Below are 15,197 nucleotides of genomic sequence, written 5' to 3' on the forward strand. Positions count from 1 at the left end.
ATAAATTTTTGTCACAGGATGACTTTAGTAAGGTCTTTTAAACTGTTTGCATTGTCCTATGAATTTTAATAGACTGGTGGCGGTTGGCAGTAATTAAGTGCAGCTAAATATTTTATTGTTTAAGCATTTACAAATTCTTAACTTTAATAGATTCACTGAGTGTCTAGAGACACTCTATCTATTGTTTGTTAAATTAGTATGTCGTAAAAAGCAGTCAGACTTCGCGTTAACACTTCGTTCGACTTCTACCCATACATTCCGCCAGTATTTATCCATCTCTGTAGGAATCATTGCCTTAATAAGTACTTCAGGAGTTTATCTTTATTACCATTAAACGTCTAAAAAGTACCCAACTGGAATGATGGTCCTAACAACTAACATGAGCTTCGACAGGTTGTTTATTCCTCCTAGGTAGCTACATTAGTTACCTTATCCACTCAGCAATATACACGATTATTTTCTAGCACCCGTTTCAACTTGGTTTTCTTCGGTGATTCCAATTTCTTTATTAAAAAAAAAGGTTTCTCGAGATTTTATTTCTTAATGTTTGTTTTGAATTAGCAACCATGTTTACTGAAATCGAACATATTACTCTTGCACTCAAAAGATAAAGTCTGCTTGAACTTTGTGTTTATCAGAAATTTAGTATAAATGCAACGCAAATTGCTAGTTGTTAACTAAACCTTGACCATCACAGTTTCATGTTCGTTGCGAAGTAAATCGAGGCTAGTTTTTTAGGTCGGTATCCATTCACAGAAGCTTATTGGTAAGCCGTATGAATACCATTAATTAGTACACTATGCTGTTGTCGTCTAAACCCGCAAATATAATAAAATCTAAACGATTCTCTACTTTTAAAAAAACATATCACATATTCTTAAGTATTAAAGTTTGTTTTTATAAGTAAATCATATCTATATTTGTTCGAAACACAAGCACATTTGTAAAAAAAAATTCTTAATAAATTGCTTTTTAAATTTCTTTCCTTCTAATAAGTTTGCATAAGCTATTCAAATGAACTCCTTAGGGCCGCTAAACCTAAGGCAATCATCAATATTGATGTATGTATCTCAAGTTTAAAAATTATGTAGTTCATACCTTTTTAATACTGGAATGGAACGTTAACATAGTCAAAGGCATAGCCGTCCATTGTATTCTTCTGGTTTCTGGTTATTACTTACTGGTGCGTGTTATTTAAATATACTAAACCCTTGGAAATATCCACTGTACTAAAAAATAATTTAAACTTGCCGGTCTAGGCCTTTCGCGGGGAGGGGGAAGGTCACATATTTTCTTAAATTTCCAGCTTCTATTAACTATAATTATAATTTAGCATCACTCCTTGCTATTTCAACCTCGATTAAGTTGGGAGCAATTAAATTAGCTGCCTTCTTGTCAGACTGCACCGCAAGCATTTGATTTTTTTAGTCACACTATTTCCTTTTTTACAACTCATTTTTTGAGTTCACGCTCAAAATTTAGTACGAAACTCTCCTTTAGTGCTTCTTATCCATCAACGCATCTTCCCTGTGAGGCAAAACTTTGCGATTCACCAAGTTTAATCTCTCTTATTATACAGTAAATTTAAAATGCAAAATGCAAGTCTGAGGAGCTCATGGAAGTGCAAAACTCCACCCAAGCATCTAAGAATTATTTTATATATATATACATATAGCATTGTATAAATAGTTTTTTAAAGATAATACCACATTAGTAATATAAATTTATTAATAGCTTACATATTACCTCTTTAAACCTTTTTTTTTACTGCATCAGCCATAAGCTCTCTATTACTACTCCGGTAACATTTATTTATCCGACCTATTTTGGATATGCTTTATTTTATCCCCGTAAAATGATACTTATTCTGCTTTTTATTACGTTCTTGGTATTAAAATTTAAATTGTTAATGTTAAAAATTGTTTTTTCAAAGCTTATATATAAAAATAAATTACCATTTGGAGAGTGAGCAGAGTTGGTGACCACAACGTCTTATAATATATCGCTAGACAGATCCTGTTTGTTATTTAAGTTGCCCAAACTTTATTATAAGTTTAATATAATTTCTTGTTATTTTCACTAATATTACTTAAATACTTACACTAAATATATATAGTAATTAATGTTACCGGTATATCTCGTCTAATACCAAATATTATTATCTATTAATAACTGTTGAAGTTATTAACACCAAATTTTCTACTAGCTACTATCTCAACCATCTTTCCAGCTATAAATTTGAAGTTTTCGGGTATTACGAAAATGTAAGCAATCCCCCTTTCAAACCAGCAGTATCAGTTTTTAAAAGTAAATTTTTTAATGGTGATCCACAAAGTGACAGCTAAAAAGATGTCAATGTTGAGAGACTCAATAATCGAAAGGGGAAGGGGTGTGATGCACAGTATAATTGGCCCGGATCCTTTTTTAAAAGATAAGTTATAAAAGAATTATTAAAACCAAAATACGTTATATGGCATCCTAGTTATTTAACATCTTTGAGCTTTAATTACACTTGTTCTATTGTTGCACGGACTTCTTTGTGAGATCAATTTTGCATCTCCGTTTTTTTCATTAAACGCTCTTATAGATTATCAAATCCGTTCATAATTGTAATTTTTTCTCTATGCATTATTAAGTGGTATTAGCGTTTTACGTACCAATATTGTACAAAGATGCAGTGGGGTGCTTCACAACTTTTTGTGGTTAATGGAACGTCGGAAGAACGAGTACTATATGCTACTATATAACATATATAATTTCACTTGTTATAACAGTTTCTTGGGTGCACTCTGCTAAAATATACCCTCAAATGCTCTGCTAGATCGGCATGTGTTCAAGATATGCTACAGATCTTTTTTAATAACGCAGTTTATCGGATGAAAGTGAATCTATGCGTTTGCAGCAACAATACTCAAATGAGATTAATTTTATAAATGTGTAAAGAGAATACTACTAGTAAAAAAGAAATTAAGTAAGTAAACTCTAAAAGAGTGGGTGATTTTACTAATTAATGTAGCTAGAGTAAAAGAGACTTACGCGACTCTAATTTAGAAACGATGGCAATGATAAGTCAAATATACTTCTATAAATTTAGCTTATAGAGTATAAGGATTTCGCGTTAATAACACTATCACCATTATTAAAAGTGTCACTTTATTTTCTAAAATGCTACGATAAGGTTTTAACTAATTAATTTTTAAGCGTTACTAACAAAACTTAATTTTGCATATAATATCTTCTCCTTTTCAGATAAGTATATCCATAAACACGTAATATAAGAATAAAATGTTGCCTCGCTTTCTTTTTTCCTACCTTAAATCTCGTTCTTAAAATAGGAAGACCTAAACAACCCAGTATCGGTATAAATAGCTTGAAGAAATCTGTTAAGCGTGGAGCCTCAAAAGTTAACGAAGGTTATAAAACTATTTAAATTCCACAGTTTAATCAAACCAACTTAATCGGTAACAAATCCTGGATTGAATCTTGCCGTACACTAATAATAAACTTAGAAATACCCAACGTAAATTTTTAGTCATAGCCATCATATTTCGTTCATTTTTATATTCGAGACCCTCAAATGTATTATAAAAAGGCCTTAAATAGCTTAAAAGAAAAACTAATTTATATAGCTTCTAGTAAGTTTGCTCAATTTTAAACAACAAAATAATATCAACCTACATAGTAATAGGCAAAAATTATTACTTTGTATCTATTATTGTTTTTCCTTTGGTATGATGTCTACGATTATTTTTAATTTTATAGAACCATTCCTTAATAAGTATTACGTAACCTTTTAAAATTTTATCTACTACGGTTACATACAAACCTAAAGTTAATGCATGGTTAGTTATATAATGACCTAAAAATTTATTTTGGAAGCGTTAATTTTTTAAGGTAGTTTTTATTAAATACCATACCTTGCATTTCTTTAAAAAGATCTTAGTGATTTTTTTTTTGCTAAAAGTTACATTCTCAGCTTTAGGTACAAACTTAAACAAGTCGTTGCCTTAAAAACTCTTTCGTAACCCAATAAAAAAAAGTTTTAAAATTGTGTTTGTTTTGACTTTAATAAAGTTAGCTTAGATTGTATTTTTCCTATTAAAAAACAGTGTATTAGTAATTAAAGCTAATGAAATATTGATATCAAGTTATTTTTTGTCTTAACTTAGATTCAAATTATAGCTCTCAATCAAGCATGAACGTTCCACGGGGCTGAAAAATAGTCAAAATATTGGCTTGCGGAACTTTAACCATTTGAACTAGAGGAGAACAAACCACTAAAACTACCACCTGCAGATATGAGCATGTGAGTACCTAATATGAGCGCCAAAGACTGGCGAGCACGCTGTATGCCTGCCTTCTAACCAAAAGTTTATCAGCTTAAAAAAATTCCCCAAATTAGTCTTTACGCTTATTCCCCATTTATATTCTGCAGGAGCTTATAAATGAGCAGTTCAGGGCCCAACTTTTGGATACCGAAAAAAAATTTAGTTCTGTTTATTTCATTAAAGTGCAGTACTTGTAAATTCTTCTTTCCAAGAATTCCAAATTTGTTGCCAACTTAAGTTTTTATATTATGGAACTTCCTCGGCTATCCAGGTTACCGAGCAGAACAGAGTTAAAAAAAGTTATTTTGTTCTGAACTTACTTTTTTTTAGTCTCTTATAAATTTTCAGTTAGGCCAAGATGGTAAAGGGGATTTTAGTTGAAAATGCTTAATTAGTTAAACAGCACAGGTATTATCATTTTTTATTATTATTATTAGTTTGCTAAGCTATGGACACACTCTCATTCTTTTACGAATAGCAATCTTAACAATTGTCTATAATTTTTTTCATTGGCACTAGGCGCTAGGTTATTACTAAATGTAATTAAGTTTTTCGACTACAATTTTTTAATTTCCAATTAAAATAATTAGACCACGATGCCCTTTAAAACTTTTGTGGATTTAAACCGTATCCCTAAGTAAGACTTTGTTTAGCTTTTTAATAAGACCTTTGAATAAAACTTCGAAACATTGTAATCACACAATATTTTACTTATAAGACTGTAGTCCAACGGTTGCGTCAAAGGATCTAAATATTTTAGAAGAAAAGATATTTTACATTATTTTTTGTAACAGGTTAACTAAATAAGGCGAAAAGAATTTCAAAAACATTAAATATATTCTGTGGTCTGTTATAAACCTTTTGTCTGTTTGTTATGTGATAGTTTCAATATGGTAAACTACGACAAGAAGACAATTTCCATATAACTTCACCTACTCTTCTGTTACAGAGGAAACTTCTAAAATTATATGGAGTGCTATAAATTATGCAAGTAGTTGTTAACTTTATAATATAGCGACTTGGGAAAAAAACTCTTGGAGAATCTTTATTGAAACGAAGAAGGCGCCTTCGGCTAGGAGAGGCATTAAAAATGTTGAATTTTTTAAGTACTGTTTGTTTGCCCTCACTCCTGGTATCAATTAAACCTTATGATCATAAAAAGATATAACACAAGATGCTTTATCAAAAGTGGAACAAGTGTTCACATGACCACCATGTGGACCAAACCAAAAGGCCGTTCCTGATCCTTGAGAGGGCTTAATTACATTTACAAAATAGTATTTAATTTTAGATGCGCACGTGCCTTTTTTTCTATAACGAGTCCAATATCCACTCTAACTGCACAGTACGTAAAAAGCGTAAACTCACCGACTCACTCAGCCTTCTTACAAAGGATGCTTAAGAGGTATAAGATTAGGTTACAGGTGCGTTTGCCCCTATAAGTTCGCGATCATTTTGGTTTGTAAAGTTAGAGCTGAAAGATAAGCCCCGTAGGTGCAGTTTTAATTAACTATCGGGTTGGGTCCTATAAAGTTCGTACGTGGTGTCAAGTTACACCGTGAGCAGTAATTGAGTTTTAAAAATAGCTAGTAAAGACTATAATAGTATACTGTAAATACACCAGTAGTTAATAAACTGCTGCTATTGGTTATAATACAGATTGGAATATTTATAAAAACTCAAACACGTTCAAAGACGCTTCCCATGAGGATTTACTTATTACCTCGATTTTCTGTTGTAAACTGATATTTAATATAATACTTTACTTTTTTAATAATTATAAATAATCCATAAAACAATGATAGATTACATGTTTTATTATTATCTAAACATACAACTATCATAATACTATATTTATAGATATTTAAAAATATAACGTAGGGGGTCAGTATATTTATGTTTTATATTATCATAATTTTATTTTATTAATTTAATTTATTCATATATATCGTAAAATAATTTTATTTATACTTGTCCTTGTTTACTAGAGGGTGTTACTCCTTTTTAACCTCCCCTTCCAGTTGAAGGGGGAATAAAGAGCAAGCAATATCAATACGCTAAGCAAATCGACTGTATTATGTAAGTAATATATATATAAATTGATAACATACAATATAGAAGGCAACAATGAAGCCGAAGGTAAGGGGTTTAAAAAATTCGCGTGCATAGACATAAAAAGATAATCTAACAGTCTAAAAAGTTAGCCACAGTTGCGCAACGAGGTTTCCCTCGGCGACCGTATCAGCCTGTTGCCTTCAACTGCCTAAAAAATATTGCATAATAGTAGCATTACTTCTACCCGCCCTATTGACGGGAACCGTACTAAGCAACCACTGCCACTGGTTCTTGTACATTTGCCTAAGAATAAAAGGGCCTGCAGCCTGCGCACTTAAATTATTACCTCACTTCCGAAGAAGAGTAAAACCGATGCAGAGGAGTGACTGTATAGGTTAGTGTCATCGCTTCCGGCGCTTTGGTCACAGCGCACTGTACTATCAGTTTACGCACGTCAATTGTGGGTAAAATATTAAAACACATAATTCATTGTGAGAAGCCTCAAGAGTTGTTCCTTAAAAGCAGTAAAGCCCACGCGCTCTACCCACTGCTGTTTGCAAAAAAAAAAAAAAAGGAAAAAGCACAATTTTCCTGGGCAATAAACTGCGTCTCTACGGTGTACGTGACCCTATAGTGGCTTACGCATCTGCTGGTTGGACATACGGAAAACCATCGACCATTGCCCTCTTGTGACTATTGTCAGGCGCACCTTTTTTCGTATAATGACACGTTGCAAAATGAAACTACTGTTTCTTTTAAACGTATTAGTAGCTATTCAAAACACCAGAGGTCAAGAACTTATATATAAACCCTGGATAGACGCACGCTAACAACGCAAATATAATTTACGCACATATAATTATATAATTGTACGCACGTACGTATGTACGTATAAAATGAGGAATTGTAGTTTGGAAAATAACAAACTGCGCCGAATAATCTAAGTTATTGGCAAAACTAAGCGATCTGAGTTCATACTTACCGGGCATCTGCATAAATTAATAATAAAGAGTTTGCTGAGCTAGTGAAATTTATTATATAACGTGGACGGCATTGAACTAAGTAATTTATTATACCTTAGTCGCTAAATAGAAAAGTGGTCGCCTCAGAACCTTACTTTTTTCTCATAGCGAAGTATTTTCTGATTTTTTAAAGTTCTAGTATTTAGTTCTGTTTAACCCTCGTCTCGTTCCATCTTAGTTGTGCTAAACTCGATTCTTTGTTTGAAATCTTTTGGTAAAACCTCTTTTTTTGATTTATCTTTTGTTTCGTTATCAACTATTTAGTTTATACATATCGTGTCTTAATATTAAGGAAACTCATTATCCTACGTTTTAAGTTTAAATAGTTTAAAGTTTAGAAAAATATAATAATTTGCTATAATACGTATACCTCATACCCCTATAAACTGGAGACTTGTGTCATGTATTTAAAGTTTTGTATTTCGTGTTAAGTAGGTGGCACCCTTGTTAAAGAAATTTAAACAGGTTAAACAACTTAAAGAAATTTAAACTTTTCTTTAGCGTTTTTAGTTTAACTTTATATTAGCGCGCTTTAGTCTTTTTTTTTCTTATAGAGACCAAATATAAACTATAATATTTTTAAAGCGTTTTGGGACGACTTAAAATAGGATTACACACCTCGCGGTTCTTGTCGCCACAAGGAGATGGCGAGGAGGCCTAATCTTTACTCTTAATAATTTTTATAAAATAATTTGACTTTATTACCTCCCTCTTATAAGTTAAAAGTCAAAATTAGCTTGCAATGTTGTATATTATGTCTGGAATAATTCAATGAATTATATGACAGCAAACTTTATTTGTCGACGAATACAAAATAACTACTAGAAAATAATATTAATAATTACTCATAATAGTGTTCAAAGTGGGGCGTACATAAAGACAGCTAGTTAAAAAAATTATAAAATTTGGATTGGGATGTTTTAGCGACTGAAGAGGGGCTCAAACTTTTACAACCCTAAATGCGTTAATATTTGATATTTAATTAACAATATAGCAAATCAATACAAAATATACACTAAAACAAGTGATACCTTTAATAAGATATGTTCTACTTTGAAGTAAGTTTATGATACTCTTTCTCTTCTCTTGTTTCAATCACAGATTTCCTAGAGTCCAAGTCCTTTTCCTGAGAAATGAGGCCTTCTAACTTATAACCTATGAAACCAATCGTCAAAGTAAGGGGCAATAAAACGATTTCAAAAGCTTTTAAAGTCCCCCCCCGGGACAATAGTTTTTGCAACAGCGAAAAAAATGCGGAGTACATCCTCCACGCCGAGCCAAGGGCAGTCTTTTGGTATTCAGCTAGCCAGATCCTTATATGGTTAAAGTTCTTCGTGCCCCACCCGATTTTGATTTAAAGCGAAGCATAAGTCGGGTACTGCTATTTAAGGGATTTTCATTGATACCGCTAACTTGACAATGAGACACTATTAGAAGTAAAAAACCCATATGAACTTAGACGATATATTATGAAAGTTCAGTTTGTAGGATAAATCTTTACCTTTAACTATGGAGATAATTATATTTAAACCTTCCGCTTCTGCATAGATTAAGTAATCATACTTAAATAAAGGTAAACAATGTATGAATATTTTGTGTAGAATTTGTAGGTTTTTTTATTGAAAATTTTAGAATTATTTCTATTTTCTTATTAAAAATTTTTTTACCTCAGCTGTAGAACAAGCATAAAATTTATATTTTCTCCCTAACATTTAAACAAATGGTAACACTCTAGTTTGTAGGAAAGTGAGCTCTTTTATAACCCAAAGTAACGTTAAAAACCTTTAAAAACTAATAAAGGGGTATTTAAAAAGAATTATAAACTTTAATTAAAAAATTTGAATGCTTAATACATACATTTTTTAGGTAATTTTCTAGAGCCTTTATTTAGAGATTAATGTTATAATGATAAGAGCATCGTAGCAATTTAAACTTCCGATAACTAGATGAACCTAGATTAACTGTGAAAAATGAACCTAATTATAATATTTTTCCCCCAAAGGAGTGTCTTATGGTAGTGAAACCTATTACGAAATTATTTACTAACTTTTACATTTTTCTTGACTATTTTATAAAAGTGAACACTTTGCTGTGTAGATGCTTCCCAAGGGGAGAACCTTAAAACTTCATTGGAGAGTTCTTCTTGGTTTAAATTAGCAGTGTCGACCTCGAGAAGATTAACTAAACTAAAAAGCTTGCTTAATGAGTGATACGAAAGTCAATTAATATCAGAGATAAGACATTCGGTATAGTTAGAGAGAAGTTTGAAAAGTAGATAGGTTTCTGCTATATATTAATAGCATAATACTTATACACTGCTTCCATTTAGGTAATTTACGGTCTCCAAAAGGATAGCACCAAAGGAGAAGTCGACAATGGACAAATAGAAATATGTTCTAAAATGATCAACTAAAGAAACCTGCTTGATTAGGCGCTATTCTTCTATAATATGGAATACATTTAGGAATCTTACTTAATTAGAGATCTTAGGTTGGTATATTTCCTAAATTTTTCTCATTTTTATAAGTTTGTTAGGTCGACTAAATGGAAGGTCAGGGGATTCTAAACGGTCAGTTGCATTTTCCCACTCGTGATGCAAAAAAGGGCACTTGAAATTTACGTTGCTAATGTGTTTACCATTGCTATAACTTAGAAATCTTTTTAGCAGCAATTAACTCTTATAACACGATAGATTATCTTTTAAAGGGTTAATGGTTTACAGATAATAGTAAATAAATAAAAATTATTAGTCTACATTCAGTCTACATTTTTGTTTTATTGATTTTCTTTTTGTTCTTTTTATACTTCTATAATTTCATATATATCTAATTTAATCACTCTATTTTGTTACACAACCTGACCTGTAGGAAAGCTCAAGTAGCTAAAGTTTTTGACTTGCTACATAAAGTTAATGCGTAGTACTGCAAACTACGGGGACCATTACGTTTTGCGCTCTTTGTTGCTCGAAGTACCTTAAAGTTTGTTGACACGAGCGAGCACCAAGAAAAAGCCACTTGCAAATATACAAATGAATGGAGTCAGAACGCAATCGAATATTTATAACTTAAGGTAGAGGCGTTAGCAGTCCGTCTTGAAGCTAATAACCCTTCGAATAAATTTTTCTCTTGTCAAGAAAGCTTGCTTTAATATAAACTATTATGTTCTCAACAATGTCAATAAAGACATGATGTATTGCTCTTTTGTTTATGTCAAAGAGGATGCTTCCGAAAGTACTTTTAAGCAAGCCCTTAGAGTATAATACAATTATTATTATAATTAAATAGAAAACACAAAACTTAGCTAATTTATGCTTCTTTGAAGCTTTTAAAAAGCAAAGGTTTCTCAATTAACTTTGTCACACGGGAGAAGGTTATAAAATCGATTGAAAAAACTAAAAACACAGCTCTTCATGTTTACATACTTAAAAGTTTAACGGGTATATACTAGTAGATCTTAAATTTTTGTAAATTTATAATTTAGTTTTAAGTTATTTTTTTTTAGATCCACTGTACAATATCTTGCGTCGACTTAAAATTCCAATTACGGGGCCAAAGTTCATTTTAGAGTTTTTTAGAAAAAACATACCTTTCAACGAATCAGTTAAAAAGTTTATCAGTAAATGATTAATTTTTATTGACGATAAAAGTTTTACAGATTAATTCTCAAGTGTTTAATTTTTGCTAATAAGTTTATAAATTTTATAAAGGAAAAATACTTATTTTGGGTTATAATTTATTTTTTGTTTTTAAGAAAATAGAATTTCTATTTAGTGTGGATTTTCATGGATTTCTTGTGTGTTGCTCTGGATTTGATTATCGAAAAAAGGTTTATAAACTTTGTTCATACGCTGTTAACAAGTTAATGGGAACTATTGTTAGCACTTTTCAGTATATTGTAGATCAAAATCTCAGAAATCTAAGAAAATTTTAATTTTACTTTTATATAATTTTAATATTTGTTTACAATTTTTAACAATTAAAACATTTTTAATTGTTTTTATTTAAATTTTTAATTTTTTTTAAACGTTATTGCCTAAAAAACTGCACAATACCGGGGTTTCCGCAATTACGTTGCTCTCCCCTATGCATTACAGCCTTTTGGGCACAGTTTTACCCCGCAAGATTTTTTTTGTCTAATTAATATAGAGAGATTTTTAATTTATTATCGATTATCTTTATTAATATTTAAAACTTTTTTTTTTTAATTAGGAGCGCCTTCATGATATCGTTGTGCGAAAGGGCGGAAAATTTTCGCGGGTGTTGATGAAAAGCTGCACTCATCTCGTCAGCAACACGAACTTTTCTCAGAAAGCAAAAGTTTGCAAGCACTACTTTTTATTTTCAATTAGAAAATAAAAAAAATTGTTTGCAGTAATTTGCAATAGTAATTACTAAACTTCAGATGGCAAGAAAGTATAAAATTCCCGTTTATAACGAGTCATGGCTTCTCGCCTTTGGAGGGAGTGAGGAGCTCTATAACTCGTATTCTTTGCCTTTATTTTCAGGAGCCAAAGTTTGCACGTCGGGACTCTCTCGTTGGCTTTTTTAATTTCAGGGCTTTACTTTATTGTTACTTTCAAAACTGTTAGAGATGCAACGGAAACGTTTAGAAGAAGTGATCACGAACTATTCTGGAGAATTGGGTAATTGCCTCATTTCCATGTAGTGAGCGTTGTTTATTTCCTTACCGCTGCGCGCAAGTCCCGTGCAGTAGCGAGTGCACACACCTGGTAACCACGGGGACCACTGGTTTGAAGTTTGCTTTTGCCCTCAAAAACAACATCAGAGTTGTTCTGCCCCAGTGGATCTTCGATTCCGCTGCGGCCTCTAAGTTTGTATACATCTATTAATTTATGTTATTAATTATAAATATTTTTGCCTTCAGTTTATTGGATGAAGCGGATTATGTCGTCCAACCAACTTGTGAAAATCTTACCAACGAGGGCCTGCAAGAGTGTCGATTTGGTAATTTCTTAAGACTCTGTCTATATTATTATTATTTTGTTGCATTGCAGAATTTCCATTGTTGCATGAAAAACTGCTTTCTTCAATACTTCGTGATAAGTTGACGCACTTTTACGGCTGTTTTGTTTATTTCAGCGGTTTTAAAGAAAAAGAGCTGCTCATGCTCTTTCGTAAAACTTTGCGGGCCGGTGGAGGTTGTTTTCTCAAAAAGTCTTCTGATTATTGTAATTGCTACGGCTACTCAGGCGTATGTCTCCCTCGCCTTAATGACCACGTCACACACGTGGCGGTGGGCGGCCTCAACTTCAGTGACATGCGCTATCTTCTTTCTATGAAGGAAATTCCTATTGTTATTAACGCAAATTGGGTAACCTTCAGATATTATATTTATCAATACTATTAATTAATGTTTATCAGATCATTGACAGTTCCGTTGAAAAAAGTTTGCTCTCCACAACGGCTTATGCCTTAACAATACAACAACGCAGCGATGAACTTTTTTATGTTTCGGAGAGAACAAGTGTTCAGCCCCAAGAGGAGAGGATCACTCCTTCTTTGTTCCAAAGAGTTCTTCTTGGCACTAACGAAAACACATGAGTAGAGAGGAAATAATTGCTACAGTTGTTTGGTGTTAGAATAAATTTTCTACTTGTTTTATGTTGGCTGTTAAGTGTATTTATTTAGCAACTTAAAATATTAATTTACTAGGAAAATTTAGTACTATGGGTTGGCATTCTTACAGGTGCAGTTAAAAACATATGAATAACTTCGATAGCAAACTGCGTAATACGTTTTAACACTAACGTTGAAGTAATATTAGTTAACATAATAATCCTACGTCCTCTTATATAACTAAACAAGATAAGTTAAGAAAGGCTGTAATGAATCTAAAAAAGTGAATTATTTTCAAAGTGACTTTCATACGATAACTGAGCAGCATTTTTGTAAATAGTCAATTTCTCTGGTAGTACAGACAAACTATAGTTCGAGCTAATAAATAAAATTTAGATTATGGCTACAAAGTATGGCCAGTATCGCTTTTTTATTATCAAAAATCTTATTAAGTAATTTTTACACACCGAAAGAAGAGCTTATAACTCGAAAAATTAAAATTAAAGGAAGAGTAAACCTCATGTAGGTTTTCTTACAACTTTGCGTTTAGTTATTGTTCCCAATGGAGTAAGTCCAAAAACATAAGAATTTGAAAAGAAAAAAGGCACTTTTTTCTGTTTCAAGAGTGCTCGTGACCTTATTCAAAACAGTTGTGCTACATTGACGCGCGCTTGGAAAGCTCTCAACAGGGTGTTAGCATACACAATAGCTTTAAGCTTATGTCAAGTCGTCTCATATATATATATACTCTTAAACTCTTCTCGCATAGTGTTCGACAATATCCCATACAGAGAGCTAGCGAAGATTGTAAGTATTTTTTATTAACAGGTATTTACTATTATCACTTACTTTCAAGCGCACGTTAGTGACCATAATATCTCCCATGAGGAATATCATGACTATTCTGATTTTCTAGCCTCCTGGTCGCCCATCACAGTACTTACCAAGTTCCTGGAGATTTGACTTTTCAGATCGGAAGGGTTGAAGTGCTCTTCGCGAGTGCGCTCTCCCTCATCTCTTAAGCTGCGTCATTGGCTGGCTTATATATATGTTTTTTGTATATGAACTCTCATTAATTTATGCGACATTCATTTGCTACACATAAGTCAGAAAATCTAGTTTTGGACAATTGTTAGAGTTTATAATTCTTTCGTAACTCAAGATTTAAATCCATGTGTCCAGGCATCCGGAAACTTGTTTAGCTGCTAGTGTGGGTTTCCATAAGCTTCAAGGTTTGTGCCAGCTTAATTCCGAGATAGCAATATCTGGCCTAGGGAAGCTTGTGAGATTGTGCAAGACTTTTAATAATTCTTTATAAGGGCAATTACGTGTAGTGTAGCCCAAATTTTTAAGGGATTCATTTCTCAAAGGACTTATCGAAGACTTTGCTGTAGCTATTCCACACTCTTGTAAGATTTAATTATAACTATTGGTTCCAAATTAAAGATTTAGGGACCAAAGTATTAATTATTAAGATACCAAAGTTTTCATTTGACACTTCCTTTAGATTAAAGCCTATTAATTTAAAAAATATATTCGTGTCTTTACAGCATTGTTAGTAAAACACTTGGATCATCCACATATATAAGCAAAGGAATCCACTTTCATTGCTGTAAAAGACGCATGATGCCATTGGTTAAAACCTATGCCCTTCAGTTCAAATTTAATTAACTCATGCAATTAGTATCCAACTTGTTTTATTACATATAAAGCTTTGTGATGGGATAGACACTTATTGTAAGTTTCGCCTATAAAAATAAGCTCAAACCTAATAAGTAACTTTACCAGCATATTTACATCCAAGTTGGAGTAAATTTAAGCAATATTAAAATCAACTTGTGGTTGTCCAAAAGCATACTGATGAGCAAGTACTAGGGTAAACGAATCGTTTTTACATAAAATTACTGGGCCCTTAGGGTCATAATGAGTAATGCGGTGAACCTGAGAAAAAACCTTTCAAACGGAGTCCTGATCTATAAGTCTTGTCTTCTTTAATTTTGTAATGTCATTTGATGCCTTTAAAATAAGTTTCTGTTGATTAGCAGCTGCCCTATTTCCATTCTTCTTCGAACATAGACGAATGGCACTTTTTTTCCCATCTAATAAGGCTCCTTGGGCGCTATTTGGTACATACTTTTCGTTAAAGTTAGAGGTTTGAATTCAATAAAAAAATCTAATTATAAATTGCTCCCTCATCACTAAAGTTGCCTTATATC

At 32.2% G+C, this 15,197-nt stretch overlaps 1 protein-coding gene and 1 long non-coding RNA gene across 2 annotated transcripts; one reads left to right on the forward strand and one right to left on the reverse strand.

Annotated features, from left to right (window-relative positions):
- Window positions 1-8,172: 8,172 nt before the first annotated feature.
- Window positions 8,173-8,650, reverse strand: LOC135119629 (uncharacterized). Its single transcript, XR_010278304.1, has 2 exons — window positions 8,437-8,650; window positions 8,173-8,360 (listed from the first exon to the last, which is right to left on the reverse strand). It is a non-coding gene; the product is annotated as an uncharacterized LOC135119629 (long non-coding RNA).
- Window positions 8,651-11,165: 2,515 nt separating this feature from the next.
- On the forward strand, window positions 11,166-12,966 carry LOC135119678 (DNA topoisomerase 2-binding protein 1-like). The gene is made up of 9 exons (XM_064044081.1): window positions 11,166-11,230; window positions 11,614-11,721; window positions 11,807-11,939; window positions 11,994-12,047; window positions 12,106-12,235; window positions 12,290-12,369; window positions 12,420-12,563; window positions 12,615-12,736; window positions 12,787-12,966. The coding sequence occupies exons 2-9, from the start codon at window positions 11,668-11,670 to the stop codon at window positions 12,964-12,966; spliced, it is 897 nt and encodes a 298-aa protein (XP_063900151.1). The 5' UTR covers window positions 11,166-11,230; window positions 11,614-11,667.
- The last annotated feature ends 2,231 nt before the right edge of the window (window positions 12,967-15,197 follow it).

This window comes from Zophobas morio, unplaced genomic scaffold, assembly GCF_036711695.1.
Source record: "Zophobas morio isolate AGI-343-1 ecotype UQ-CSIRO unplaced genomic scaffold, CSIRO_AGI_Zmor_V1 ptg000277l, whole genome shotgun sequence".
Lineage (NCBI taxonomy): Eukaryota > Metazoa > Arthropoda > Insecta > Coleoptera > Tenebrionidae > Zophobas > Zophobas morio.